This window comes from Mobula hypostoma, chromosome 8 (genome assembly GCF_963921235.1).
Source record: "Mobula hypostoma chromosome 8, sMobHyp1.1, whole genome shotgun sequence".
NCBI classification, from domain to species: Eukaryota; Metazoa; Chordata; class Chondrichthyes; order Myliobatiformes; family Myliobatidae; genus Mobula; species Mobula hypostoma.
This window is the reverse complement of record NC_086104.1, coordinates 88,836,173-88,863,703: the sequence shown is the minus strand read 5'-3', so window position 1 is coordinate 88,863,703 and position 27,531 is coordinate 88,836,173. Positions and strand designations below refer to the sequence as shown.

Sequence of the window (27,531 nt, the reverse complement as noted above, 5' to 3'; positions counted from 1 at the left end):
CAAGAAAGCCACAACTCCGTTAAAGGAATAACTTGATGTTTAACAGAGTATGGACATGGGGGGGGCTTCCATTTAAAAAGGCTGAGAGACCACTGATCTACATAGTCATATAGACATAATTCATTGAAGTGTCTCACAACTTCCACCCATTTGTGTTCCCAAACACTTAAAATTTTCAATTAGCCTCTTCAGTTTTATTTCCTTCCTGTGTACGGGCTTCTTTCCACATCTCAAGACGCCACCCTCCCTGGATTTATAAGGAAGAGAAAGTTAAATGGGGAGTATAAGTAATAAAACTACCCATTTAGCTCTGGGAAAGAGGGGTTGACAGAAACTACTTTAACCACAGTTGTCAACCATCACTCTTCTTGCCTTGGTGAATATTTCACAAATAATAAACCCAAGGCTCCTGTTTTCTGAATTCCATAAAGCCATCAGCCTATTGATTACTGTATTTTACAAACTTAATTACAATCAGTGCCCAGTGTTCACAGAGCACCAGTAGTGAGAATGCTCTACCTACAGGGGGCAGCACTGCTAGAATGGCCCCCTTTTGCAAAGAAGACAAGATCAACAGTCTGTGTCAAAATAAAAATAATCCAAAGACGCAACTTGAAAAAGAACCAGGGAGATCGCCCTGATGACCCAATCAAATTTTACCTCTCTAAGAAAATCACTTCAACCCAATCACAACAGGACCATTCAACTGCTGAATACAAATTGGCCACCATGTTTCACGTACTGCAAGTCAGCAACAATTAACCAGCCATTAAAAGTTATTAGGAGAACTTGCTGAAGGATGTTGGTAAGACTTGAGGATCTGACTTAAAGGGAAAGGTTGAATAGGTTAGGATTTTATTCGTAGGAGAATGAGGGGAAATTTGATAGAGGTATGCAAAATTATGAGTATAACTAGGATAACTGCAAGCAGGCTTTTCTCACTGAGGTTGCATGAGACCTGAACTAGTGGTCATAAGTTAAGGGTGAAAGGTGAAATATTTAAGGGGAACATGAGGGGGGCTTTCCTCAATCAGGGCGTGGCGTGAGTGTGGAATGAGCTACCAGCAGAAGTGGTGGATGCAGGTCCAATTTCAACACAAGAGAAGCTTGGATAAGGACATGGATGGGACAGGTGTGGAGGGCTGTGGTCTAGGTGTAGGTCAGTGGGACTATAGGCAGAATAATTGATCTGATGGGCTGAAGGGCCTGTTTCTGTGCTGTAGTGCTCCAGGTCTCTATTACATAAGAGTAGCATTGAAAAACCATTTATCTTATAGCTCTATTTTAACATCGGGTACAGGATACAGTAATGTTGTGGGGATGGAACTGGACTCTCTGACGGTGGTGTCTGAAAAGAGGATGCTGTCCAAGTTGCATGCCATCTTGGACAATGTCTCCCATCCACTACATAATGTACTGGGTGGGCACAGGAGTACATTCAGCCAGAGACTCATTCCACCGAGATGCAGCACAGAGCGTCATAGGAAGTCATTCCTGCCTGTGGCCATCAAACTTTACAACTCCTCCCCTGGAGGGTTGAACACCCTGAGCCAATAGGCTGGTCCTGGACTTATTTCCTGGCGTAATTTACATATTACTATTTAACTATTTATAGTTTTATTACTATCTATTGTTTATGGTGCAACTGTAACGAAAACCAATTTCCCCGGGGATCAATAAAAGTATGGCTATGACATCTGTGAGAATGAAAGCCCAGGCTAGGATATAGAATACACCACCAGAAAGAGCAGTGGGGAAGGATTCCATTGTGCTTTTCAGAAGGGAGCTGGACACACTGAAAAACTGGATTGCTCTTGCTGAGAGCTGCCATGGCCTCCAACTCCTTTACTAGTCTTTCTGCAATTCTGTGTAGGCATTTTGGTGACCTGGAGAGCTATTCAAAGAGGAAGGTGACAAATCTTTTTGTAGACTATAATAATTAAAGCTGGGTGACAGATGCCCTTTGAGAAAAGAAACCTGCCTTCACCGACACACAAACTATTCCCACCCCTCAGCACTGTCATTGATCCAACCTCTCTGAAGCCACCTCACTCTCATTAAGGATGGTACTAATTGTAAATTTGCTCAATTCCAGAGGGGAACTCTGGCAGAGGTATAAAATGACCAAACTGCAGCGAAGAATCTGTTCACTTTGAAGTGATTTGGGATGCGCCAATAAAGTAAAATCTCTTTTATTTTTCCATTGCTGCCATTTCAGAAAAGACAAAAAGACAGCACAAGTAAGTTCAGACAAGCTTCTGACCCTCTCGATCACAAGGGTGGCTGTGGAGGGACAAGTTAAAAAAAAAACAACTGGAGGGAATCGGTGAAAAGAACGGTTATCATTTGAAATTTGAATTAGAAAAATATTTGGATGGAATTCTCCCCCGCCCCACCCCACAGGGGAGATAAGATTTTCTCCAATGCTGAATCAACCGACTCCTCCTGACACCAGTGTACCCACGCTGGCCCATGAAGATAAGCCTTGCCCTACCACAACCCTCAATGAGCTAGCTCAAGGGCTCCCCAATCCTGTTGCCAGACCATCTCACAGCCCAAGCTCTGTTTAGTATAAGTAAAACAAATATAGCCGCTGTGTTTTTAGTCATGGAATTGCCAGTCCAGAATTGAACAGAGCAGCACTGTAATTTTGTTGTCCTTAGCAATGACAATAAAGCTCTTGATAACTAACTCAGCCTCCGCTTCCCCCTTCCAGCCCATGACTCCCTTGTCCCCACCTCTCCACCCCACAGAACCCCTCGCCCCCACCCATCTGCCCCAAGACCCCTCACCCCTATCCCTTTAACGCAGAGACCCCCTCACCTCTCTCATTTTCACTCACCTGCGAGTTCAGCTGCCCCTTTGAGGTAGAAGTCACTATCCTGGTCTTCCACATCCTCCTCCCTACCCTCCAATGCTTGCGACACAGCGCTCTCCAGGTTCCGACTCAGGTCATAATCATGGTCCCACTCCAAGGGAATGGAGTCCACGCTGGCTGGGGTGTCGCAGCCTGACCGTGTGTCCTTGGGCTGCTGTGCAGTCATACCCTGGCTCAGAGAAAGTGGAGTGGGTACGGTGTCGTCTGTACTTCTGTCAAACCAATGCGGGCTGCTGTACTCGCCGGCGTGGTCCAACTCCACCTCTCGGTCGGACACGTCGTGCTCGTCATCTGTCAGCTGCGCGCAAAGAGGGCAAGGAGAGAGAGGGAAGGGGGATGGTTACCATTTTCGTTGCTCAAACTGCCCCGCGCAAGGAGAAATAAAAGACCCCGTCTAGCTGCAAGCACTGCGGTGTCTGAATCTGCATCTCCAGGCCTTTTTTTAATTGAACTAAGCTGAAGAGGGTGGAAAAGGAACTCATTCCCTCTTCTCCCACCTTCCATCGGGCAGAAGATAACAAAAGCTTGAAAATGTGTACCCCCAGGCTCAAGGACAGCTTCTACTCTGCTCATGAATGGGCTGCCTGTACAAAAAAGATGAACTCCAGATCTCTCAATCTACTCTTGCACGTTGTTTGCCTGCACCGCACTTCCACTGGAGCTAACGCTATATTCTGCTCGACATGCACAAAGTGCCAGAGGAACTCAGCAGGTCAGGCAGCATCTATAGAAATGAATAAACAGTCGATGTTTTGGGCCTTGTGCATGCTGCTCTGGATTTCTAGCATCTGCAAAATCTCTTGTGTTTATGCTATATCCTGTTAGTTTTTCCTTTTGCATTTGGAATGAAACATCTGAATGGCAAGCAGAACAAGGCTTTTCACTGTACCTCAGTACATATGACAATACTAAACCAATCACCATTTAGTCCAACTCCATACAAACCTCTTTGCCCTGTCAGCATATCCTATCCCATTCCCTCCAACTATTTTAAAATACCTCCTTGCTTTTCCTCTCATTTTGAACTACATACATATACACTTATTATAATTTATAGTAATTTTTTATGTATTGCATTATACTGTTGTCACAAAACAAATTTCGTGGCATGTCAGTGATAATTATCCTGACCCTGATTCTCATCTGCATTCAGGACTCCCTCTTACAGGTAACTACACTTCTTGCTTCAACACTCTAGCAAATGGCACCTTGCTGTCACTCTCCACAGGTGTGCACACAGTGGGTCACCTTTGAGGTTTTGGACTCCTGGTACAAAGCTTGGCAGGACAGGTACAGATCGGTTCACACTGTGCCTAGTCTGATACTCATGCAAGTTATGAATCAAGCAGATCCCCAGTTTATGAAGTTCTCACAAAAATGTACACTGTTGATGGAAAATGTTCACAGGGTGCAGTTCTGGTGCCACAATTAACCCAGCAGAAGGGATATTCTAACATAGGAGATCCCGTTTATTCTCACTCAGTGATCACAGCCACACTCGCTCAGGGCAGTCAATCCAGGTCGGCCTGTGTACAAAATGTCCCACAACAGCCAGCAGCGAATCCACGGCCAGGGCTTAGAGTCCTGAAATAAGGAACTGGAGACTGAAATAAAGAGAAATGCCTTTAATCAGAGGGTAGTGAATCTTTGGAATTCAATACTCCAGAGACTCATGGGGCTCAGTCACTCAGCTTATTCTAAACAAAGACTGACCGGATTCTGGATATCAAGGAAACCAATGTATTATGGGGATAGGGCAGGAACATGGGGCTTGGGTAGAAGATCAGTCATGAGCACCTCTATGTGAGGATGGGAAGAGAAAGAGAGAAAAAGAAAATGTACCAAAAGAGAAAGGAAAATAACTAGAAAAGGAAGAGAAAAGAGGGCAGAAATAATGTTGCTGGTTTATCTTTACCAGCAGGTCTGAGAGAGAGGTTAGTCACCAGTTTAAGGCAAGTGAATATCCCACTGCAGTTTAGCAAAACCGGCATCTCATTGCCCTGTTTGTAACGTCCTGAAATTCTGTTCACTGTATTGGACACGGTGAGGAGCAAGCTGCAGACAGGAGTACTGGCCTAATTAACCATTACCTCAGCACCAGTTAGCTGGACAACAAAAACACAAATGCCATCGTTCTCTATATAAAAAAACCCCACAATCCTTCAAGCACAATAAATTGAGGCAGACTTACAGAAACCAGTGGAAGAATTACTAGGCAGGTATGGCATTCTGTCAAGTGCTAAGCACTCACTCCCACTTTCACTTTGCCTTATCTGAACTTGCTCCATACCAAGGCTCAGTTACAGCTCTATAAATAGCCTCAGCAGCTACAGATGATTCTCTCTGATGACACACGTGTTTAGATATTGCTGCTGAACACAGATGCATCCAGAGCCCAGGCACAGTGGCCAGCTCTCAAAGCCTTAGTTCTTAAGAGGACAAATTTACAAGGGTGCATGCACACTACAGCATTCAAGCCTGTGGCCTACCATTACTTTCCTAACCACACAACAATTAACTACATCTGCCACGGCGCACTGCTTATTAAATAACAGGGTGCTTTGATGGATGGGGAGGGTGGGGCAAGGGGGCTCCCTCTATGGATCTTCAGTATGAGTGTTTAGCTCTTAACAGAATACCACATGTGCTTTGTAGTTCTTGCACTGTTTACTGGAAAATTCCAAATGTCATTCATTATTTAAGGGAGGGAGGCAGAAAAAAGGTAATTATAGGACAGCTAGCCTGACTTTAGTAGATGGAAAGATGTTGGAATCTATTAGTAAGGATGAGGCTCCGGAGCAATCAAGGGTGATATCCTTCAGACAGTTCACAGAACTACTTCATTTTTTTTCTTTCAAATGTGGTTCTGCTACTGCAGAAGCCCGGGATCTACATTTTGGTGGTGTGTTTATGGGCCGATTGAGTGATCTGGCGCTGTGTTGTCCCTGAGGGTGTTTGGTGAGGTTTCAAGCGAAGCCTGTAGCCTCAAGGCCAAGGAGCCTGGAGACAAGGTCTGAGCCCACGATCAACTCCATTTCTCGCTAATATCAGTGACTGAAAGTTGAAATCATCGAGGCGAGAGCAGAAGTCGAGCGAGTGTTCGGTGCAGTCTTCCAGCCTCTTGCTCACTGCTGCCAGAGAAACATGTCTGCGTTCAAATGGTCTCTCTCCCTGGATGCTGTCAGAGGTTGGCCAGAGTTCTGGGTCTTGGGCAAGGTTTAATCAACGTGGTTTGTGGACTGCACAATGTGGTTTACATTATGATGTCTTTCTACTCATTTTCTGTTGCTACTTTGTGTGATTTTGATCAGGGTGGTCTGCAGATAATGAACGACACAGCACTAGATGGAACTGAAATGAGCTGAACTGAATATACCTGGACTCTTTCTACGACGACTTTGTGGGTTGACGTTTTATATTCTGTGTTTTTTGCTTTTTTTTTGCTGTTTGCGCAATTTGTTTTTTTTTGTATGTGTGGGAGGGTTGATATTTTTCTTTGAATGGGTTCCATGGTTTTCCTTGTTCCATGGCTGTCTATGGGAAGACAAGTCTCAGGGATGTATACTGATAATAAATGTACTTTGAATCTTTGGAAGAACGAGATAAAATAGGCCAAAGTCAGCATTATTTCTCCAACAAATCTGTTGGAATTCTTTGCGGAAGCAACAGGCAGGAGAGACACAGGAGAGTCAGCCGATGTTGCTCATTTGGATTTTCAGAAGGCTTTTGACAAAGTGCCGCACATAAAGCTGCTTAACAAATTAAGGGCCTACAGTATTACAGGAAAAGTACTAACATGGATAGAAGATTGGCTGCTGATGACTAGCGGTGTGCCGGAGGGGTCTGTATTGGGACCGCTTCTTTTCACGTTATCCGTTAACGATTTGGATGAAGGAATTGATGGCTCTGTGGCCAAGTTTGTGGATGATATGGAGGGGCAGTTAGTGCTGAGGAAGTAGAGAGTCTGCAGAGGATTTAGACAGTTTGGGTGATTAGGCAAAGAAGTGGCAGATGGAATACAGTGTAGAGAAGTACTTGGTCATGCACTTTGGTGAAGGAATAAATGCATGGACTATTTTCTAAATGAGGCAAAAATTCAAACATCAGAGGTGCAAAGGGACTTGGGAGTCCTCGTGCAAGATTCCCCAAGGGTGAACTTACAGGTTGAGTCAGTGGTATAGAAGGTAATTGGACTAGAATATAAAAGCAAGGACGTAATACTGAGGCTTTATAAGGCATTGAACGGACCGCACTTGGGAGTATTGTGAGCAGCTCTGTCCCCTTATCCAAGATGTGCTGGCACTGGAGAGGGTCCAGAGAAGATTCACAAGAATAACCGCAGAAATGTTAACGTATGAGGAGTGTTTAATGGCTCTGCGCCTATACTCACTGGAGTTTAGACGAATGGTGGGGGTGGGGGGAGGGGGACCTCATTAAAACCTATCAAATACTGAGAGGCCTAGATAGCATGGATGTGGAGAGAATGTTTCCTATAGTAGGGGAGTCTAGGATCATAGGGTACAGCCTCAGAACTGAGGGACGTCCATCTAGAACAGAGATGAGGAAACATTTCTTTAGCCAGAGCGTGGTGAATCTGTGGAATTCACTTCCACAGACACCCGTGCAGGCCAGTTCATTGGGCGTATGTAAGGCAGAGGTTGATAGGTCTTGATTAATCAGGGTGTCAAAGATTATGGGGAGAAGGCAGGAGAATAGGTTGAGAGGGATAATTAATCAGCTATGATGGACCAGACTCGATGGGCTGAATAGCCTAATTCCCCCGATTTATGGCTATCATCTTATGGATTAGCCGAGGAGATTATCGCTCATGAATTTGCCTCTCCTGCCATGCATAGCTCTGTATGAGTAAGGTGTGTGGATGTGCACAAAAAAAAAAGACACAAAAGGGGTGCGGGGAAAAATCTAAAGCAGGTTCTAGAGGAGACTACACTAAACTGATCAGTTTATATTCTCTGATCAACTGCGACAGCAAATATTGCTGAGGTGTTTTAGAATAACAGCAGCAGCTGATCAGTAGTGCACTTGCTTCTGAGTCAGAACGTGGTGAATGGAAAATTCCACTCCAGGAACTCCAACACAAGAGTCAGCTGTGACATTCGACTGAACATTGAGGCTGTGTGGGAGCTGGCATCTTTCAAAGTGACACGTTAAATCCTGAACTCCAATCCATACTCCCAGGTAGGTGCAAAAAAAATCCCATTATTTCAGCACTTAAATATTCTTCTGAATGTAGACAAAGCTTTCTCTCTGCCTTCTTCCCTCTGAGTAGTTGAGTAGATTATGGTCCCAAGAACAAAAAAAACAGCTGATGGGGGAATCCTTCATCAGGACTGGATGAAGAGTTTTATTACCCAGTCTTGTCGAAGGATTTCCAACTCGAAATGTTAACTCAGTTACAGGTTCTGTATGACCTACTAAGTGTTTCACAATTTTCTGCATTTATTTTCAGCATGGACTAGATGGGACAAAGGGGTTGCTTCTATGCTGTACTTCTCTACAACTAGGTTGTAAACGTAGGAACGTTGAAAATACGTTCCTGCTACATTTTAATTAACTCATCAGGAGCCAACTCTTGCATAAGGAATCACTTAAATGCTTATTCTATTAAATGAACTATTAAATATTCAACCTTATTAAACTGATACTTCCTATCAAAAATCACAAGGATCACTGATCAGATGGCTGCAATCATACAATCACTTAGTTCGCCTTCTGCGACTAAGGAAAAACAAAATAAAATTGTACAAGTTACTTGTCACTATAATCCAGAGGATATTCATCATACAACACTACTAATAGCATCTGACCATAAATTATTACCGGAGATTGAAGGAAACCAAGTTATCATAGTGGGAACTGATAGAGCACTGGGAAAAGTAACAGCACCCTCATCCCCAACAGCACCCTCATCCCCGACCGCACCCTCATCCCCGACCCCACCCTCCCAAGTCCAACCGGGCTGAGAACATCTACAAGCTCTTACTGGCAGCTGCATCAGCTTCTTGTAGTATCGCTCCACTCGCCCAAAGACCTCCTGACAATAGCGCCGAAGCTCCTCCAGCTCTTCCTCGATTACTGCCGCATCCATGGGCTCACTCTTCTCGATGAGCTGCTCTCCATGATGGAAGAGGCTGTCAATTTTGGGTTTGTTGAGTGCTATTTCCTGCTGGAAGGCCTGCGGGATTGAAACAGATCAATCACCTTCTCAGAGACGAAGCAGCCAGCGTGAAGGCAAGGAACTTCCAAGAACAACTACTCTGTGCAATAATCTGAAAACTAGAGCTGATTTTGTTGCATTCTATTCCAGTATTCTTCACCTTTTTAAAACAATAAATGACCTGCCTTGTATAGGACTGTCTCCATCTTCTGTGCTACAACACAAGGGATTGAACCTTCAGCTCAACTTGAACTTAACCCTGACCTGTAAACCTTTTGGGGCTAGTCATGACACTAAACACTTCTTTCCTGATGTCCAGCTTTATTTTTAATATGTTCCAGGGCTGTGTTAAGTCAATTAATCAAAAATGTTATTACCTTAGCTGTCCATTTCCTCTCTACTCTCACTTTCATATGGTCTCTTTTTGACACTTCCTTAACTTCCACATCTATCTCCATGTGACAGGCTATCAACCAAAATCCACTACAAGTCTATACCTCCTCCCAGCAAGGACCGCATTCTGCTCTTCCCATCTTACCCTCTCAGTCATTTCTGTTCCGATAACGACAGTGAGTGGGGAAGAAAAATCACATTGAAAACAGACAGCAGGACACATGGTCAAGCTCTGATTTTATTTTACAAACTAAATCCATTTGGTAGGGATATAAAATGCAATAAGTAATTGAGGTACCATCAATTTTCTATTAGGACAGGCATTCCCACTGTGGGTTCTACGGATCCCTTGGTTAATGGCAAGGCTTCGCAGCATAAAAAAGGCTGGAAACTCCTATATTAGTGTTAGAGAGTCATAGAACAATGAAGCACAGAAAAGTCTAATCTGTGCTGAACTATTACGCTGCTTCATCCCATCAACCTGCACCCGGATGATAGCTCTCCATACCCCTCCCATCCATGTACCTATCCAAGTTTCTCTATAATTTTAAAATCAAACCCACATCCAACATTTCTGCCAGCAGCTCGTCCCACACTTGCACCATCCTCTGAGTGAAGTCCCCAGTCAAGTTCCCCTTAAAACATTTGAACTTTTTGTTGTCTGATCTAATATCCAACTTACTCTCCCGGTCACACCATCTTAAACCCCACCTGGAACAGGCTCAAATCGCACACCAGAACTAAAGGAGAAGATCAATTTTCTGCCCTCCATATAAACAAGTCCAGCAGCTTAATATTTAAACCAAACAGTGGGTGTAGTCAATGGAAGAGAAATTTGAGTGGAATTATAAACAGGTGTCTTTTCACTACTAGTCAGGCCAAAACATGACCTCAGAAGTCAATCACTTACTTTCAGCTGCTTGATTTTGGCCTGTACATCACATTCAGAGAAGTGTTCGATGTTTGTCAGCTGCAGGTCCATCTCAGTCAGCCAGACCAGTATACTCTCACGCACCGTTTCGAACTCCTCTCGCTGACCAATAAAGTGCTGGTTTAAGACAGAAGAAAGCCACTCTATAAGTTCATGCAGCCTCACTTGAAGCTCAGTTCCAAATGCTGAGAGTTTTCACTTTCTTCCAAATCATGCATTTACAATACTGGTCAACAGACAATGGTACTATGTGTCAATTCTGTCAAGAACGTATATTGGTTTCACTCAATTACCCTTCAGATCATTTTCTTGGACAAAGACACCCAACTGTGGAAAAGTATAGCATTTTTGCCATAGCTTCCTCCTCTGGAAAATTCTGGAAACACTCTCTTCAAGATTTTTGAGCAGCTTCCTCAATCTTTGTCCATCTCTCCTTTTAGAGAACATTTGGCTCCACATGACATCCAAAAAACGAAATGACATCCATACCCATTCCTCAAAATTTTTTCCAACATATATATTTATATTTATTCACACATACCGCCCCCCTCCAATTATTCTTTGAACGACGCACAAAATGCTTAAGAAACTCAGCAGGCCAGGTGACATCAATGGAGGAGAATAAACGGTAAGTGTTTTGGGCCAAGACCCTTTATCAGAACTGGAAAGGAAGAGGAAAGAAGCCAAAATAAAAAAGGTAGGGTGGGGGTTAAGAGGAACGAGCGCAAGGTGACAGGTAAAGCCAGGTGAGGGGAAGCTGGGTGGATAGGGAAGGGGGGAGATAAGTGAGAAACTGGGAGCCGATGGGTTGCAGATGTAAAGGGCTGAAGACGGAGGAATCGGATAGGACAGGAGAACGAACTATGGAAGAATGGAAAGGAGGAGGGGAACCAGAGGGAAGTGATAGGCAGGTGAGAAGAAGGGAAGGGGCAAGAAGGGAGCCAGAATGGAGAATTGAGACGGAGAGAAAGGAGAGGTGGAAGAAATTACCAGAAGCTAGAGAAATTGACGTACATGCCCGTCAAAGTGGAGGCTACCCAGACAGACTACCAGTTGTCGCTCCTCCAACCTCATCACGGCAGTAGAGGAGACCGTGGACCAAGATGTTGGTATGGGATCAGGAGATGGAATTTAAATGGGCGGTCATTGAAAACTCTCCTTTCATCCCTCTGCCACTAACCCACTCTTGGGATAATTTACAGTAGCCAATTGGGAATCCAACACATCTTCTGACTGTGGGAGGGAACAGGAGCACCTGGGGAAACCCACATGAGTGCAGGAAGATTGTGTAAACCCCACCACAGTCAGCACTGAGGGGGCACAGTTGAACTTGGATCATTGAAGCTGTGAGACAGCAGCAGTAACTTCTGTGCCACTCGTCAGAAGTGCCTAAAACATCATCTCTGTTTCTCTTTCCAAAGGTGCTGCCTGACCATTTCCAACATTTTCTGTTTGTATTTCAGATTTCCAGCATCTACAACTTTTTGGTTTTTATTTGGTGTAATTGTATTGGGCAAGTCCGTGAAGTGCTGAGAAATTTTTATGAAGTTGCTGCCGCTGGCTATAGGTGAGCCATACAAGTTGCACCAAAGTTTCATACTACAGATAGGCCCTCAAAGAAAAAGTCAGTCAGGGAATAAAATTCAAATAGAAATACTGATACTTTATCTACTCATATCAGTCAATACGAACAAAACACTCCACTCTTTGTTTCTTGTCACTCTCTTTCACAACCCCACTTGTCTTTAACCCTCTAACCTATTACAGACTTTTCCTTTTTGTTTTCTCCACCCTTCATCCTTCTCAATAATGTATGTGTCTCCTTTTCAGGAGTCTTATAAGTCATCATTGGCCAAAAACTAAGTCTACTTCTCCACCCATTGCTGCTTCCTTCTTGTTTTCGGATTTCCAGTGCTCTCGATTACTAATGGAATCAACTCGAGGCATGTTTAATACTGGAGTTACTAAGACGCAGAGCAAACCTGTTTTGCTCTGGAACCATACCCCAGCTCAGTCTTAAGAACACTCCTTCCTAGGTGCCGTCTGTATTAGGAGAGGGGGAAAAATTGCAGATGCCAGAAACCGAAAATGTTAAAAGCACTCAACTGGTCAGGCAGTATCCTTGAAAAGAGAAACAGAAATAATGATTCAGGTCAATAACTTCATCAGAACTGGTTTCCAATTTGATTTTGAGGACCCTTTTGATTTTTTCTGATTAACTTAAGCTTAGCTGACTTGGCTTACCTCTCTATGGTCCTGCTGAACTACAGTAACTCATAGTCTATCAATGCCTTCATTTTAATAGTCTCGACTTCACAGTCCCAATTCTTCTATGGCCTCACTCCTTCCTAGCTCTGTAACCTCATCTTTCCCAAATACCATCCCAAAGGTTTACACTTGAGTCATTCCAGACAGACATCTCTCCTCTGCTGACCGTGTTCTCAACTGCGTTGACCCTAAATACCAGAAGATGCCAAAATCTCACTTTCCTCCTTTGAAATGCTTCTTCAAGTCTCCCCCTTTGACCGAGACATTTATATATCATGGACCTCAATTCTTGACAGAAAAACGTCCTGCAGAATGGGCACTTCAGATGGCATAGAGAACTTGGGCCAGCAGGCCCGTTTCTATGCACGAGTCTGTAAGAGCCCTGAGAGGTTTCGTTACACTGAATGCATCAAGTTGCATTGATACCCGGTGCACTAAATATCAACATAGAGACAAAGGCTGAATCTCTATCAGAGAAATCCCCATGGCTTCCCAGTAGTGAAGCCTTACTTTTAATCTCCTGAGGATCGCTGTGACCCTCCGCTGTAGGTTGTCCCATCGCTGGTTGCCCTCGTGCACCATCTGTTTGAGTCTGCAGCCAGAGTCCGTGCGGTTCTCACGAGCTAAGCGACGGTATTGTTTGTTGATCAGCTCGAGCTGGGTTAGGCTCTCGTGGACCTGACGCTGGAACGCCTGAGGAGGAACAGAACACCCCAATTATGCTTCAAAACATCATAACATGCATTTATTTCACCTGAGGTTCACTACAGGAGTCAATACTCTTCTTAGACATTGTACAATGTGCCATTCAAAATTTTGTTGTTATCAACCCAAGGACCAATAGCAAGGCCTCTTCAACGTATCCACTACTTTATGAAAGAATCACCCAGTACTGAAGCTGCCTTTTCAACCTATTGTGTCTGCACCTCCAGGAGGCACAGGTTAGTTATTGACTGAAAAGGAAAAGTCTGCAGATGCTGGAAACCTGAAGTCAAAGGCTGGTAGTGCTCAGCAGTCACAGTTCGTGGAGTAAAACAGCACAGTTAATGATTCCGGCTAATGGCCTTCCCTCAGAACTGCACAGGGCCAAAAGGAGCTGCAGAGGGTTGTAAATCTAGTCAGCTCCATCTTGGGTACTAGCCTACAAAGTGCCCAGGACATCTTCAAGGAGCAGTGTCTCAGAAAGGCACTGTCTATTTTCAAGGACCACCAACACCCAGGGCATGCCCTTTTCTCACTGTTACCATCAGGTAGGAGGTACAGAAGCCTGAAGGCACACACTCAGCGACTCAGGAACAGCTCCTTCCCCTCTGCCATCTGATTCCGAAATGGACTTTGAAGCTTTGGACACTACCTCACTTTTTTAATATACAGTATTACTGTTCAATATACATAATTGATTTGCTTATTTATTGTTTTATTTTATTTTTTTTTCTCCCTCTGCTAGATTATGTATTGCATTGAACTGCTGCTGCTATGTTAACAAATTTCACGTCACATGCTGGTGATAATAAACCTGATTCTCATTCAATTATTTGAACAGGGACATCTGCTATTATGAAATAGGCAAGTTCTTAAGAAACCTTGCATTACATCAGAAGAGGCTGCAGCTGGCTTTAAACCAAAGTTTTAAATAGGTTTTCTATCACACTTTAACTAAAGCAGCCTGATTAATACAAACAGTGCTCCTTAATGCATCAATTATGTTGTATCCAATTCATGTTCTGGAAACACACATGTTATATCTGCTATTTTTTTTTAAAAGATCACTTCGTGAAATGGAATTAAGCTCGTTAACCATTGGATTTCCTGTTTAAACCAAAGTATAACTGCTTAAAAAGTTAGAACTTTTGTTTTCCCTGTATTAAAGCTATCAACTAGTATTACAACATTACTTACAGAAATTATGGGAGTTCCTAGATACTGACTTTGGTCAGTAGGATAAATACAGATGACAACGGGTCAGGTGATGAGAGAAACAAAGCACGTTTTAGGTCAATAAGCCTCCATCAGAAATAATCCCAAAGTCATTTCACAGAGGGCTCTTGTATTTTTGATCTCATCAGTTTCAGCTGCTTCTTCTAACCATTTTCACTGAACTACATCCACTCACAGTCCAGCAGCTCCTCAACTTTAATAACCTCATCCTCACATTCAAATCCCCCCACGGCTCTGTAACCTCCTCCATCCCAAACAATATCCATGTCTTGACACTTCTAGGCTCCTGAAAAACCACCATTTTACATTTCCCTTCTGGGTTGGTCCAGAACAAATAGGTAGAATAATAGCTTGGCACGGATTAGATGGGCCAAAGAGCATGTTTCTGTGCTGTAGTGCTCTATAACTCTAAGACCATATTCAGAGTTCCAATGAAAGGGAATTAAAGGGGAATAATTGGGTCATAGTGGGCAGACTTCATTTGCCACTGTTCATCAGGTTTATGGTGATATCGTCCATACATAACAGACTATGAACGTCCATTCCTCCAAGAAGCAAAACATTACAGCAGCCGCTCTGGAGCAGAGTGCGACCACAAGGTGACCTCCTTACACAGGAAGTTGCCATTAACAATGGAGATGTTTCACATTCTAATGGCAAAGACAAAATAAAATGCTTAAGGCTGAAAGGTATTTTTAATATATCAGTCATTATTTTCCAGTAGCATCAAAAGGTAATAATCAAAATTAAATCTGTGAAACAGGCAGTAACACTGAGATTTCTGAGCACCGGTAGTTTTACACAGAAATGAAGGGGCTGCTGTGACAGAGACATCTGTTGACACAGGCTGCCCCTCTATTTGCGAGTCTTTTGCAAAGGAATCGATGAAAATGAGGTGAAATTTATGTGATGTATGAAGAAGCCTGGCTGGAAAATTTCCTGAATAGCATGTGAAATCTAAATTTGGTGTTTTAGGCCATATTTTCAACCCGGTGAATCAGTTGGGCTGAAAATAATAAATATGCATTGTAATTTTCCTTGCATACATTTTTCAAAGGAGCTAAAGGATTTTTTTTTGTTAGGAAAACAAAACAGTTGAAATGTTGGCTACAAATGTGTATGCTCTGGTCTTTATTTAGCATTCTATGTAATGATCGAAGTTGATTAAAAATGACTGTGTAATGCAGAATCCTCCAATCTGTCTGGCTATTTGATGACATCACTGATGCTGGGTGCCAGAAACCCCCAGAACTAAATCAGTCACAGAAGAAATCAGTAGATGTTTGCAGGCAGCCTTCTTCAAAGCCAACAGGAAGTTCCACGAGACTCAATGTGAACGCAATTACAATCAAATCTCTCCCGAGGAAACCGCCGTGTCCTGTCTAATCCCAGTTAAGGTTTGCAACACAGCTGCACACAACGTAGTTCTGGATAAGCAGAAGCATCTCTAGGCAGTAGGCAGAGAAAGTCTAAACTGCTGGGGTTCCAAACCATACAGCCCCCCCTTGCTACAGCACCTCAAATTTCTTGAGCTCCTCTTTGGCCACCGTGTACAGAACCTCTGAGGAATTTGGCATGGCTGCTGTACGCTCTGAAGTTTCGAGCCAATCTTCAAAGCGAGAATAATCGTCCAGGAACTTCTGCCACAACCTCCAGGTCTCTTCAATCCTGAAAGGGAAAAATGGAACAGTGCTTGGTTATGTTCATTAGACAAGATGACCCAAGGCAAGACATCTAAAACAAAATCAGAAAACACCTGAAAGATTCACTACATCAGGCAGCATTGGTGGGAAGAGAAGCACAGCTACAAGTTGGGTCAACGTTCTGATGAAGGCATAGGTTTAGTGTGAGAATAAAACGATTTATAGGAAATATGAGGAGCAAGTTTTTCCTACACAGAGGATGGTGGTTATATGGAACGAGCTGCCAATGGATGTGGTTGAGGTGGGTGCAGATACAAAGTTTTAAAAAGTATTTGGAGTTTCCTGGATTGGTAAGGCTTAGAGGCATCTAGAACAAATGCAGGTACAAGGGACTAGCTCGGGAAGGCACCTTGATCAGCATAGACCTGTTTCCACGCTGCACTACCCCATCACATTTTCTTCCCTCAGGTGCAGCCTGATCTGCTGATTGTTTCCAGGATTCTCTGCTTTTATTACGGCAGGTGGAAGGCTAGGAATAGCATAAAAGCCAGAGACTTGCTGGCCGAACAAATCCCAAGCAATTCAAAGGAAGTGATGGCCGTTAAATCATAATCGTTCGGCTGGGTTCACCAAAGCACTTCTCAGGACGAGGGAAGCTGCTGGGGTGGACAGCGCATACCCACAGCTGCTGGTTGGAGCTGCTGCACCCTTCCCAAAGTCCCAAGCTTCCTTCTCTGAATCCTCTGCAGAATTCCTCTGACCTAGTCTTATCTGACCTCACACCTCTCTGTGCACAGAAGGATGACCGTGTCAGACTGAGTGGAAGGAGAGCTCACCTTTGCTTGAGGGTGACACAGCAGACGATGGAATCAGGTTACTCTGCCTAAGTACAAGCCCAGGCTAGGGGTAAACAATTGAGGTCACAAACTTACAGCCTTACAGCATTCCCATGGCAGATCAAAAACTCTGGAAGTTTGGTGTGAAACCCTCTGGTCTCTGACTATTTGCAATGTCCTCCTACATCCTCACTCCAGCACTGGCCACATCCATATCCACCATGGCCTCAACACCAAATGCAGCATCTGATGAAGTGTCTCAGCCTGAAACATTGGCTGTTTATTCCCCTCCATACATGCTGCCTCACCAGCTGAATTCCTCCAGCATTCTGTGGTCTTATAGAGTCTTAGAAGACTACAGCACAGAAACAGGCCCTTCAGCCCACCGGGCCTCTGCCGAACCAGTTGCTCTGGAATTTGCTGCATCTGTAGAATGTCTCGTCTTAGTGAAGTTCCGGAGCCCTGCTGTGAAACAACTGAAGTGCAGTCACCGATGCTCAATGATTTGGCATGCAGTACCTCGAGATGGAGGGACACTGTCGTGATTTGAAGGGATTAAGAAGCGAGATGAGAGTTTTAAATGTGATGGAGTTGCTGGAACAGCAGCTATTAAAGGTCAGCAAGCTCTGGGCGGGTTATTCATCAGGGAGGAGATGTGGGAGCCCGAAACCCACACTGCAATGGTTCAGTTTCTACCCATCTACCATCAGATTTCTAAATGATCCACGAACACTACCTCACTATTCCTTTTGCTTTGCAGGGTTCATTTTTCTAATTTGTCGATTTTTGTGCTTTTGCACTGTGGTGCTGCAGCAAAACAACAACTTTCACATCACTTGTCAGTGATAACTGATTCTGGCTTGAATCTGTGTGATTTGGCATAGGGTCAGCAGTGATCAGTGTACGATCCAGATCACAGAGGGTGGCTGAATGGAATAATGGACAGTGTTGGAAGATGGACTGAGGAAGGGTATTGTGGAAGAGTAAGTAAATAATTAGTTACAGAGAGGATAAAGGGGCAGATGTTTGGGATGGAGTCAACTTCGTGCATTGAGAATGCTAAAGCTCTTCTGCTGTGGGTCATGCATCTCTCATTCAAACCGGTGGCAGGAAGCAAGAGCAAACTTTCACAGAGTTTATTCCCCGTCTACGTACGCCTTTGACAAAAACTGACATGCACTTGAACCCTTACTTGAGCCTCCGTTCCATGGACATGGCGCAGATGTTCCTCCACCTGCGGTCCAGGTTGCGCGTAGCCTGCTGAATTGAGTCGCACTCTGTCTCCGTGGCACAGGCATCGCAGTCGTGCAGCAGAACCTCGCAGAGGTTGAGAACAGAGGCCACACCCGTGCTGTGCTTCTCAATGTCTCGCTGCAGCTCCTGCAAGTATAGGCACCGTTGAGCACAACAATCAGAGGGACAGAGAAGTGAAATAGAACGGTGGGGGGAGAGACAGGACGGTGGCGATGCAAAGGCTGCCGTGAGAGGATTATTAAGGATTAATAAATGATCTAAGTAATGTGGCCTTTTAGGAACAGTTTTTGATAAAAAGTGAGAGTGATTGATTTCAGTTTGAACACAGTGAATTTCGGTTAACTGGGCCATTGGTTAATCGGGCCAGCCGCTTATTTGAGACAATTCTTAAAGAACAAAAACTATTCAACAAAATAGCTGTAATTTTCCTTAGCTTATTTGGGACACGATGCCTCTTAATTGGGACAGGAGACTGTTGCTGAAGAGTTTCTAACTAGTGTCAACTGTGTGCACTTGCACGGCCGTTACACTGTGTTTACAGCCAACAGTTTTTAATAGCATCAGTTACACGTGTTCGTGTTCAAAAGCAGAGACTTTTGTCACTGACATTTGGTGAGAAATAAGCGTACAACAATTCAGAACTGTTTTGCTCAGTGCAGTTTCAAGCACTCAGGCTTGTAGATGCCGGGCATGGCTGAGAGTGAAAATGAAATGACTACACTACTTCAACAAGTTAGGACCTATGAAGAATTTGAATGTATCAACAACAATCTTGAATGTTACAATCAAAAGGAAGATCTAGGAGATGAATTGTTGAAACCATTGTATGAAGGCAGCCCATTACCTCCACTAGGTGTCAGCACTGATTTTGTTCAATTACAGTCAATGAGAAGAACATGTCACTAATGAATTCCTCCATCAGTAAATATACACAGTTTAATAGTACTGTAGTATTATTGGTAAGGTTCTACGTTCTTTGGTATTTCATTTAAATATATTATTTATTACTTAGAGGGTAGTTTGTCTTTTTTTCCCTTTTTAACTATTTCCTTAAAACTTTGGCTAATTGGGGCAGCCACTTAATTGGGCCAAAAAGTACTGGTCCCAATGTGTCCGATTTAGTGGAATCCACTATATAAGAAATGACAAAAGGCACATAGTTCTGCAAAAAAGATGCAAATTCTATGCTAACAGTGATGATGGTAAGTTAGCAATGGCTAACATTTAAAAAAATATAATTTAAAAAGTAACACATGTCCCTTTTAAGGCAATACAAATCACCAGGAACATTGGTCCAATTTTGCCTATCAACAGTATTCAAAGATGGTATTAGGTAAAATGCACCCAAAATAGAAGCAAACCAAATATGGGAAATCTATGATTTCAGTAAAAGACCTGGGCAGGAAAAGTAAAATACAAGTGCAGGCTTGCAAGAAGCAACTATATTGGAGACATTTAGAGGTACAAATGACAGACGAAGGGATACATGAGTAGACCAGTTGGCCCTCAAACCTACTCTACCATTTAGTGATATCATGGCCAATCTGATTATAACCTCATCTGTCTTTCTGCCTACCCGTGGGAACCTTTCACCCACTTCTCAATGGTTCAATGGTTCCATTTAATATCAGAGAACGTATACAATACACAGCCTGAAATTCTTACTCTTCACTGACATCCTTGAGTAGATATCTACCTTTGCTTTAAAAATATTCAAAGCTGTTTCCACTGCCCTTTGAGGGAAAGGGATCTGAAGTTCCTCAAAAAATTTCATCTCTTCGCCATCTTATATTGGCTATTCCTGTATCTCTAGTTCTGGATTCACTCCATTTCCAGCTTATCAGGACACCAGGATCTGGCATGTTTTTGGTCAAGTGCCCTCTCACCAATAAGAAAGGCAAGAAGAGGGTTGGCCTGCATTGCAGGATTTATAAAGAAGTTGTGCTCCAGTCCTCTCACATTCTGGTCAGACCGTATAATTGAATGCTATGTTAGGTCTGGTCCATCTAACGAAAGAAGGACGCAGCGAATGTTGGGAAGGTTCATCAGATGGACTCCAGAAACGGGGAAAGGCTTGTCTCATGAGAAGTGAGCAAATTGACTGGGCATATACTCTTGAAATTAAAAAACAGTGGATGCTGGAGATGGAACAGAAAGTGCTGGAAACTCTCAACAGATCAGGTGACATCCATTGGAATAGAAAGAGGAAGTTAAACTTGACTGTACAATCAGAACAGGTAAGAACTGATCAAATTCTGATGACTGGAAATAATATGTTTCTCGTCCCACAGGCCAGTGCATCTGCTGAGCTTTCTAGCATTTCACCTTTTTATTTGGGCCTACACCGTTTTGAATTTAATAGGATGAAAAGTGACCTCATTGAAATTAGAAAACTGTGACGGGGCTTTCAGGGTAGATGTGCAGTAGATTGCACCTTGGCTGGGGTTCCAGAATCAGTAGACACAATCTCAAAACATGGGTATAGTCATTCAGGACAGAAATGAAAAGAACAGTTTTATTCTAAATCCCGTGTGTGGTGGATCTTTGGAATTCTTTATCTAAGGAGACCTGGAGGTTGAGTATACCCAAGGCACTGATCGGTAGATTTTTGGATAGGTTAGTTCAGGAAAGTGTCACTGAGAGAAAAGATTCGTCATGATCAGTCAGTAGGAACAAGAAAACAGAATAATCTACTCCCTTCTATTTCAATGTTCACAAAAGAGTGAGTGAGAGAAGAGCAGAAAACCTCAATGCCCTAAAACACCCCAGTGAATTAACCACAGATTAGTTACTCTTGTCGTATCAGAAATTTGGCATCCAAATTATGTACATCAGTATTTGACAATTGCAATGTGTTAATGGTCTGTTGTATGGGGTGTTGATGAGGTTTAAGTATTGACAAAGATGCCAGGATTAACCTGCACAACTTTCCTCGAGCCATAGCATGGTCTACACACTTAAAATGGGCTTCCATTTAACCACTCAAGACTGGAATGTCGGCACCCCTTCAGTCTGCCTGTTGTGGCTCCAGCCCGTGATGTGCAAACCTACAACCCCCTAACTCAGCCCCCACTGTCCTCCCCACTTCTAGATTCACATCCTGCACTGATGGATATCTTTTTACCTGCTGCTCTGAGAGCTTCTGCTGTATTTCTTGAGAATCACACGACTCGTAGACGATTGGTCTTGACAGCTCAGTCTCGATTTGGGCAAGCCATGATCGTAAACTACTCATGTTCTTGTCCAGCTGCTGCACGGCCACCAATGTCTCCTTCAGCTTCTTCACCCTGAAACAGTAAAGAGGGGCAGAAATGTTCACCTCATGTAAACTGCACCCTGCCCTCGGCGACCTCTCTCTTGGAATAGTCTTGGATTGGAGCACATGAATTGAATAAATTAAATAACAGGCATGCACTCAGCTTGAGTTCACTGGAGTTTGAAAGTTTTAAGAGATAACTTGATTCAGGTGCTTAGAATAAATTAACAATCAATAAGCTAGGTGGAGCAATAATTTCTCAGTCTTTATTAATCCAATCCTTAAATTGGGTTTTTCAACAATGTAATAAATAATGGAAATCTGGAACATTTTCTCCCAAAAAACTGGGATCCTGGGGGCGAACTGGAGCTTTTGAGCAGAGGAATGGAACTTGGATAGTAGATGGTATAAAGGGCTATAGTGCAAGTAAATGATGTTGATCAACAAATTAGCAATGACCTGACCGATTGGCGGGGCAGCCCGAGAGGGCTGAATGGCATCTTTGCCCTCCCCCTTGTACTGATATGCTGAAGGTGAGACCAATCCAAGGTTTCAAACAGCCGCAGGGTTTCAGCCTGAAACATCGACTGTACTCTTTTCCTAGATGCTGCCTGGCCTGCTGAATTCCTCCGGCATTTTGTGTGTTGTTAGACCAATCCAGTGACAGTTTTGATGCTGAATGCTTTCTTACTGAACAATCGACTCAGTGTCTTTCCTCCCAAAACGAATTGAACTGAATTGACTTTATTACTTACATCATATACATGAGTAAAAATCTTTACATTATGTCTCCGTCTAAATGTGCAATTTATAGTCATTTATATTAAATAGTATGCACAACAGGACAGTCAGTGTAACATAGAAATACAATTGTGTCAGCATGAATTAATCTGTCTGATGGCCCGTTGGAAGAAGCTATCCCAGAGCCTGTTGGTCCTGGCTTTTATGCCGCAGTATCCTTTCCCAGATGGTAGTAGCTGGAACAGTTTGTGGTTAGGGCGTCTCAGGTTCCCAATGGTCCTTTGGGCCCTTTTTTTTTTAAAAACACACCTGTCTTTGTAAATGTCCTGAATAGTGGGAAGTTAACATCTACAGATGTGCTGGGCTGTCTGCACCACTCTCTGCAGAGTCCTGTGATTGAGGGAAGTACAGTTCCCATAGCAGGCAGTGATGCAGCCAGTCAGGATGCTAGCCCATACCAAACTTCTTCAACTGTCTGAGGTGAAAGAGGCGCTGTTGTGCCTTTTTCACCACACAGCCTGTATGAACAGACCATGTAAGATCTTTGGTGATGTGGATGCCGAGGAACTTAAAAGCGTTCACCCTCTCAACCCCAGATCCATTGATGTCAGTAGAGGTGAGCCTGTCTCCATTCCTCCTGTAGTCCACAACCAGCTCCTTTGTTTTTGTGATGTTGAGGGAGAGGTTGTTTTCTTGACAGCACTGTGCCAGGGTGATGACTTCTTTGTAGGCTTCCTCATTATTATTTGAGATTAGGCCACTCATTGTAGTGTTGTCAGCAAATTTAATTAGCCAGTTGGAGCTGTGGGTGGCAACACAGTCATGAGTATACAGGGAGTAAAGGAGGGAGCTTAGTACACAGCCCTGTGGGGCACCTGTGTTGAGAGTCAGAGGGTTGGAGGTGAGGGAGCCCACTCTTGCCACCAGCTGGCGATTTGACAGGAAGTCCAGGATCCAGCTGCTTCTATAGTTGTACCGTAGAGAGCATTCTGACAGGCTGCATCACTGTCTGGTATGGAGGGGCTACTGCACAGAACCGAAAGAAGCTGCAGAAGATTGTAAATCTAGTCAGCTCCATCTTGGGCACTAGCCTGCAAAGTACCCAGGACATCTTTAGGGAGAGGTGTCTCAGAAAGGCAGCATCCATTATTAAGAACCTCCAGCACCCAGGGCATGCCCTTTTCTCACTGTTACCATCAGGCAGGAGATACAGAAGCCTGAAGGCACACACTCAGCGATTCAGGAACAGCTTCTTCCCCTCTGCCATCCGATTCCTAAATGGGCATTGAATCTTTGGACACTACCTCACTTTTTTTTAATGTACAGTACTTCTGTTTTTGCACTTTTTAAATCTATTCAATATACGTAATTGGTTTACTTGTTCATTGATTTATTATGTTTTTATTTTATTTATTATTTTTTCTCCCTCTCTCTGCTACATTATGTGTTGCATTGAACTGCTGCTGCAAAGTTAACAAATTTCACATCACATGTTGGTGATAATAAACCTGATTCTGATTCGCAGAAGGCCAAGGTCTCTGAGCTTCTTGTCGAGCCTGGATAGAATTATGGTATTGAATGCTGAACCGTAGTCCAAGAACAGCATTCTCACATAAGCATCCTTCTTCTCCAGATGTGTAAGGACAGTGTGTAGAGCTGTGGCTATTGCCTCATCTGTTGATCGGTTGTGTCGGTGGGCGAATTGTATGGAGGTCCAGTGTGGGTGGTAGCATACTGCAGATGTAGTCCTTGACCAGCCTCTCAAAGCATTTGCTTATTATTGAGGTGGGTGCAACAGGACGCTAGTCATTCAGATACGTTATTTGTGTATGAGTAAATCCATCTGAAAAGTGGGAGCACTGCACCACAGAAAACTGGTGGAGTTACTGGGAACGACTCTAATCACACTGCAGAGCACCATTGGGAAACCTGGGCACTCAGTAACACTATCACCAAATACTCCCGTTAAGACACACTGCAAATGTGAAACACTGCTTCAGGTCACATTAGCCAGAGAACACGTTTGACTGAGGGTGCGATCAATCAAAGCTGTGACAATCTGAACTCAAACGGTCTGCTGACTCTCGTGGTTCAGTTTCCATTTACAAGTCAGAAGGAGACAGAGAGCTCAAGCTGGTGGAAGTGCAGAAGCCATCCTGTCTAATCACCAGATCAAAAAGCGGCCTTGCAAGGTGCCAAAGCTCGTTATTTTTGCATATTATGTAGACTCTTCAACAACAGTCTATAAAAGTTCGAAGTCAAACCAAAAGAGTCACAGAAAATTATGACAAACAGCACAAGGCCCACATCACAGAGCATGGGCCCAAATTAAAAGGCATCCTTATTATAGTGAGCAGAACACAGCACAAAGACTTCAAGTACCCGAGGAAAGAGCAAACATTATTAAGGATATGGAAAATTAACCAAAGGAGCTTGGTCACAACTAATTGCTCCTCCTTTAGTTTAGATTTGTACAGTACTGAACTCAAGTTGGCTGTTCAAATCATTGAAGGAAAGCCGGAAGGAGGAGGAGGGTGGGAGGGCAAGAAGAGAGGAGGGGAAAAGAAAAGGAGATGGGGAACAGAGGGAAGAAAAAGGAGAGAGAAAAGAAGAACAAGCAAGTTATGCACATAAAAATATCTGGATTTCATTCTATCGTAAAACAATCAGCTCAAGTAATCTAAATTCTCATTTTAATCCTTGTATGTTGAATTAACTTTTAGCTCACTGGTCATGCAACTTAAAACTACAAATCTGATCCCAACCAATGTTAGTTAAAACTATCTACTAGGACTGTAAGAAAGTGTTTTATTCATTAACAGCCAGAGCTGGCTCCATTTCAAAACCTCTCGGTCTGAAGGGAAGATCAGTGATGAAGTATGTGGAAATAGTGAGGACTGTTTCCAATTGCTCTGCTGGCACAGCTCAGGCATTATGGGCCGAACAGCCTCATACTGTGCGCAAGATTCAACAGGTCTGAGTAACCTGGGATGGTCAGGCCATTCCGCATTTGCTATCTCAGAATTCTGACCTTTAAAATCATAAAGAGATCACAAATTATTCATAACTTGTTCACATTTTTATTGCTGCTGATGTGATCACCAGCTCTGAAAGCAACATGTGCTTCAATTAAAAACTTTATATTATTTCCCCATTTTGTGTCTATGGTCCAATTTTATTATACCTGGTATGGACTGCTTCCATCAAACTGAAAGATTTCAAAACTTACAGCAAAGGTTTTACTCTGGACACAATACAAAAAGTTGTCTTATTAAAGACAACCTTAACCTACTGAATGCTGAAAGGACTAGATAGGGTGGATGTGGAGGGGATGTTTCCTATGGTTGGGGGTATCCAGAACTAAAGGGCACAGCCTCAAAATTGAGGGGCAACCCTTTGGAACAGAGGTGAGGAGGAATTTTTTGAGCCTGACAGATGTAAACCTGTGGAATGCTCTGCCACAGACTGCAGTGGAGGCCATGTCTGTGGGTATATTTAAGGCAGAAGTTGATAACTTCCTGATCAGTTAGGGCATCAAAGGATATAGTGAGAAGGCAGGTGCTATGGGGTTGAGTGGGATCTGGGATCAGCCATGATGGAATGGTGCAGCAGAATCGATGGGCTGAATGGCCTAATTCTGCTCCTATGTCTTATGGTCCTAATGGAATACCCATGTATTTTCCTGCATATTGAGAACACTAACTGACAGACACCCCCGATACAATCATTCAGGAGTGTATCCTGCTGCTTGGGGTCGGGTTTTTTTAAAAATCCCCACTCTGCAGATCTTTTCTTGCAGTCACCTAACAATTTCAGAATGCTCAAGCTATAGCTCTGCGTAAGTTATCCTTCCTTCTGAAGTGAGGTGGCTGTGGGTTCAAATCTTGCCCCAGAGAAATGGGCACAGAATTTAGCTGACACATCAGTCGGAGCTGCTGCCTTGTGAATGAGACATTGAAGTGAGTGTAGTGCTGACTGCGTGTAAAAGAAGACGAGGCACTATTTCAAAGAGCAACGAGGCCTGGCTAACATTTATTTATCATTCACCATCACTAATACAGACCATCCGGTCTTTACTAGAGTGTTGTTTCTGGTATCTTGGCTGCATCGCACTGAAGAAAATCTTTGTGCCAAACTGCTCTGTTCTTGTAACATTTGTGAAGATGGAAAAGTCAGTGCAGAGGTGCAAGTTTTCTTTTGATTTTAAGCCGGTTACTCTTAATGCCGCAGAGCCAAAACCACTCAGAATAACTCTGGATCAATTCTGCTACTGATACAGACTACAAATAGCACACTAAAACCCACCACCTCACATTCAGTGTTAAGCGTTCTCAACAATATCTACTAACAGACACAGGCTTTTTCAACTACATTCCAACTACTTCAAATGGTGTGTGGCGGGGTTCAAGCAAAAAGTGGGCCCACTGAAGATGTTGATTAACTAAGACCTTTTAAAGTTGTTTAGACATACTTATGCTTGCTGTTGATAACTTTAACACAAAGACAGGCCATTCAGCCCAAGCACTGAGGGCCGCTGCACGAGCTCCACACAAGACTCGATCCCACCCTACTACACTGGCTTTGGTCACCTTTCCTCCTTAGGCTTTTCTGCTACTCCTTGTGGCTGCAAATTCTGCAGTCTAGCCACACCTGGACTAAAGAGGCTTTCCCCAAGTTTCTTTTAGATTGGGTAGGATCTTTGCTCTTACATACAAACTAGCAAGCCTAACAGTGAAGCAGCAGCAGAGAGTGGGCTGGCTTGACGCAGAAAAACACAAATACACACTGTGTGCAATAATAGTAACGAACAGAGCTGTAACACTATCAAATTAAAACAGAGGACAGAAGGGAGTGGATTGGCAGAAGTTGGAGAAGGGAGTTTAAGATTTACAACGAGTCTGCTAGGTGAGTCTCTAGCCTAAAACCTTGATAGCTCCGGTGAGATTTATAGGGTCCTTCTCAAACACCAGGAAATCTACAGATGCTGGAAATCCTGATCAAGGGCCTCGGCCCGAAATGTCAGCTGTTTACTCTTTTCCCTAGATGCTGCCTGGCCAATAGAGTCTTTGCTTGTTTATCGCCCCAAGTGTCTGACTTCATTGTAAGCATCTATCATTTATTAAAGTTCGCAATGCCGTCAACCAGGAACAGGTCAAAACAAACTTCAGCTAAATTCTGCATTTGTCCAAGTCCAGAACTTCCTGGCCTGTTCCTC

The 27,531-nt window shown here is 43.5% G+C and overlaps 1 protein-coding gene across 17 annotated transcripts in view; it reads right to left on the bottom strand.

Annotated features, from left to right (window-relative positions):
* The window catches only part of syne1b (spectrin repeat containing, nuclear envelope 1b), a 504,374-nt gene that overhangs the window by 32,134 nt on the left and 444,709 nt on the right, over nt 1-27,531 (bottom strand). For all 17 annotated transcript variants that reach the window (XM_063056272.1, XM_063056279.1, XM_063056269.1 and 14 more), the window contains 7 exons: nt 21,444-21,606; nt 18,258-18,445; nt 16,104-16,254; nt 13,159-13,341; nt 10,360-10,497; nt 8,883-9,074; nt 2,843-3,176 (listed from right to left, as the gene is read on the bottom strand). In XM_063056272.1, coding sequence (XP_062912342.1) covers nt 2,843-3,176; nt 8,883-9,074; nt 10,360-10,497; nt 13,159-13,341; nt 16,104-16,254; nt 18,258-18,445; nt 21,444-21,606 — 1,349 coding nt within the window. The remainder of the gene's footprint in view (nt 1-2,842; nt 3,177-8,882; nt 9,075-10,359; nt 10,498-13,158; nt 13,342-16,103; nt 16,255-18,257; nt 18,446-21,443; nt 21,607-27,531) is intronic.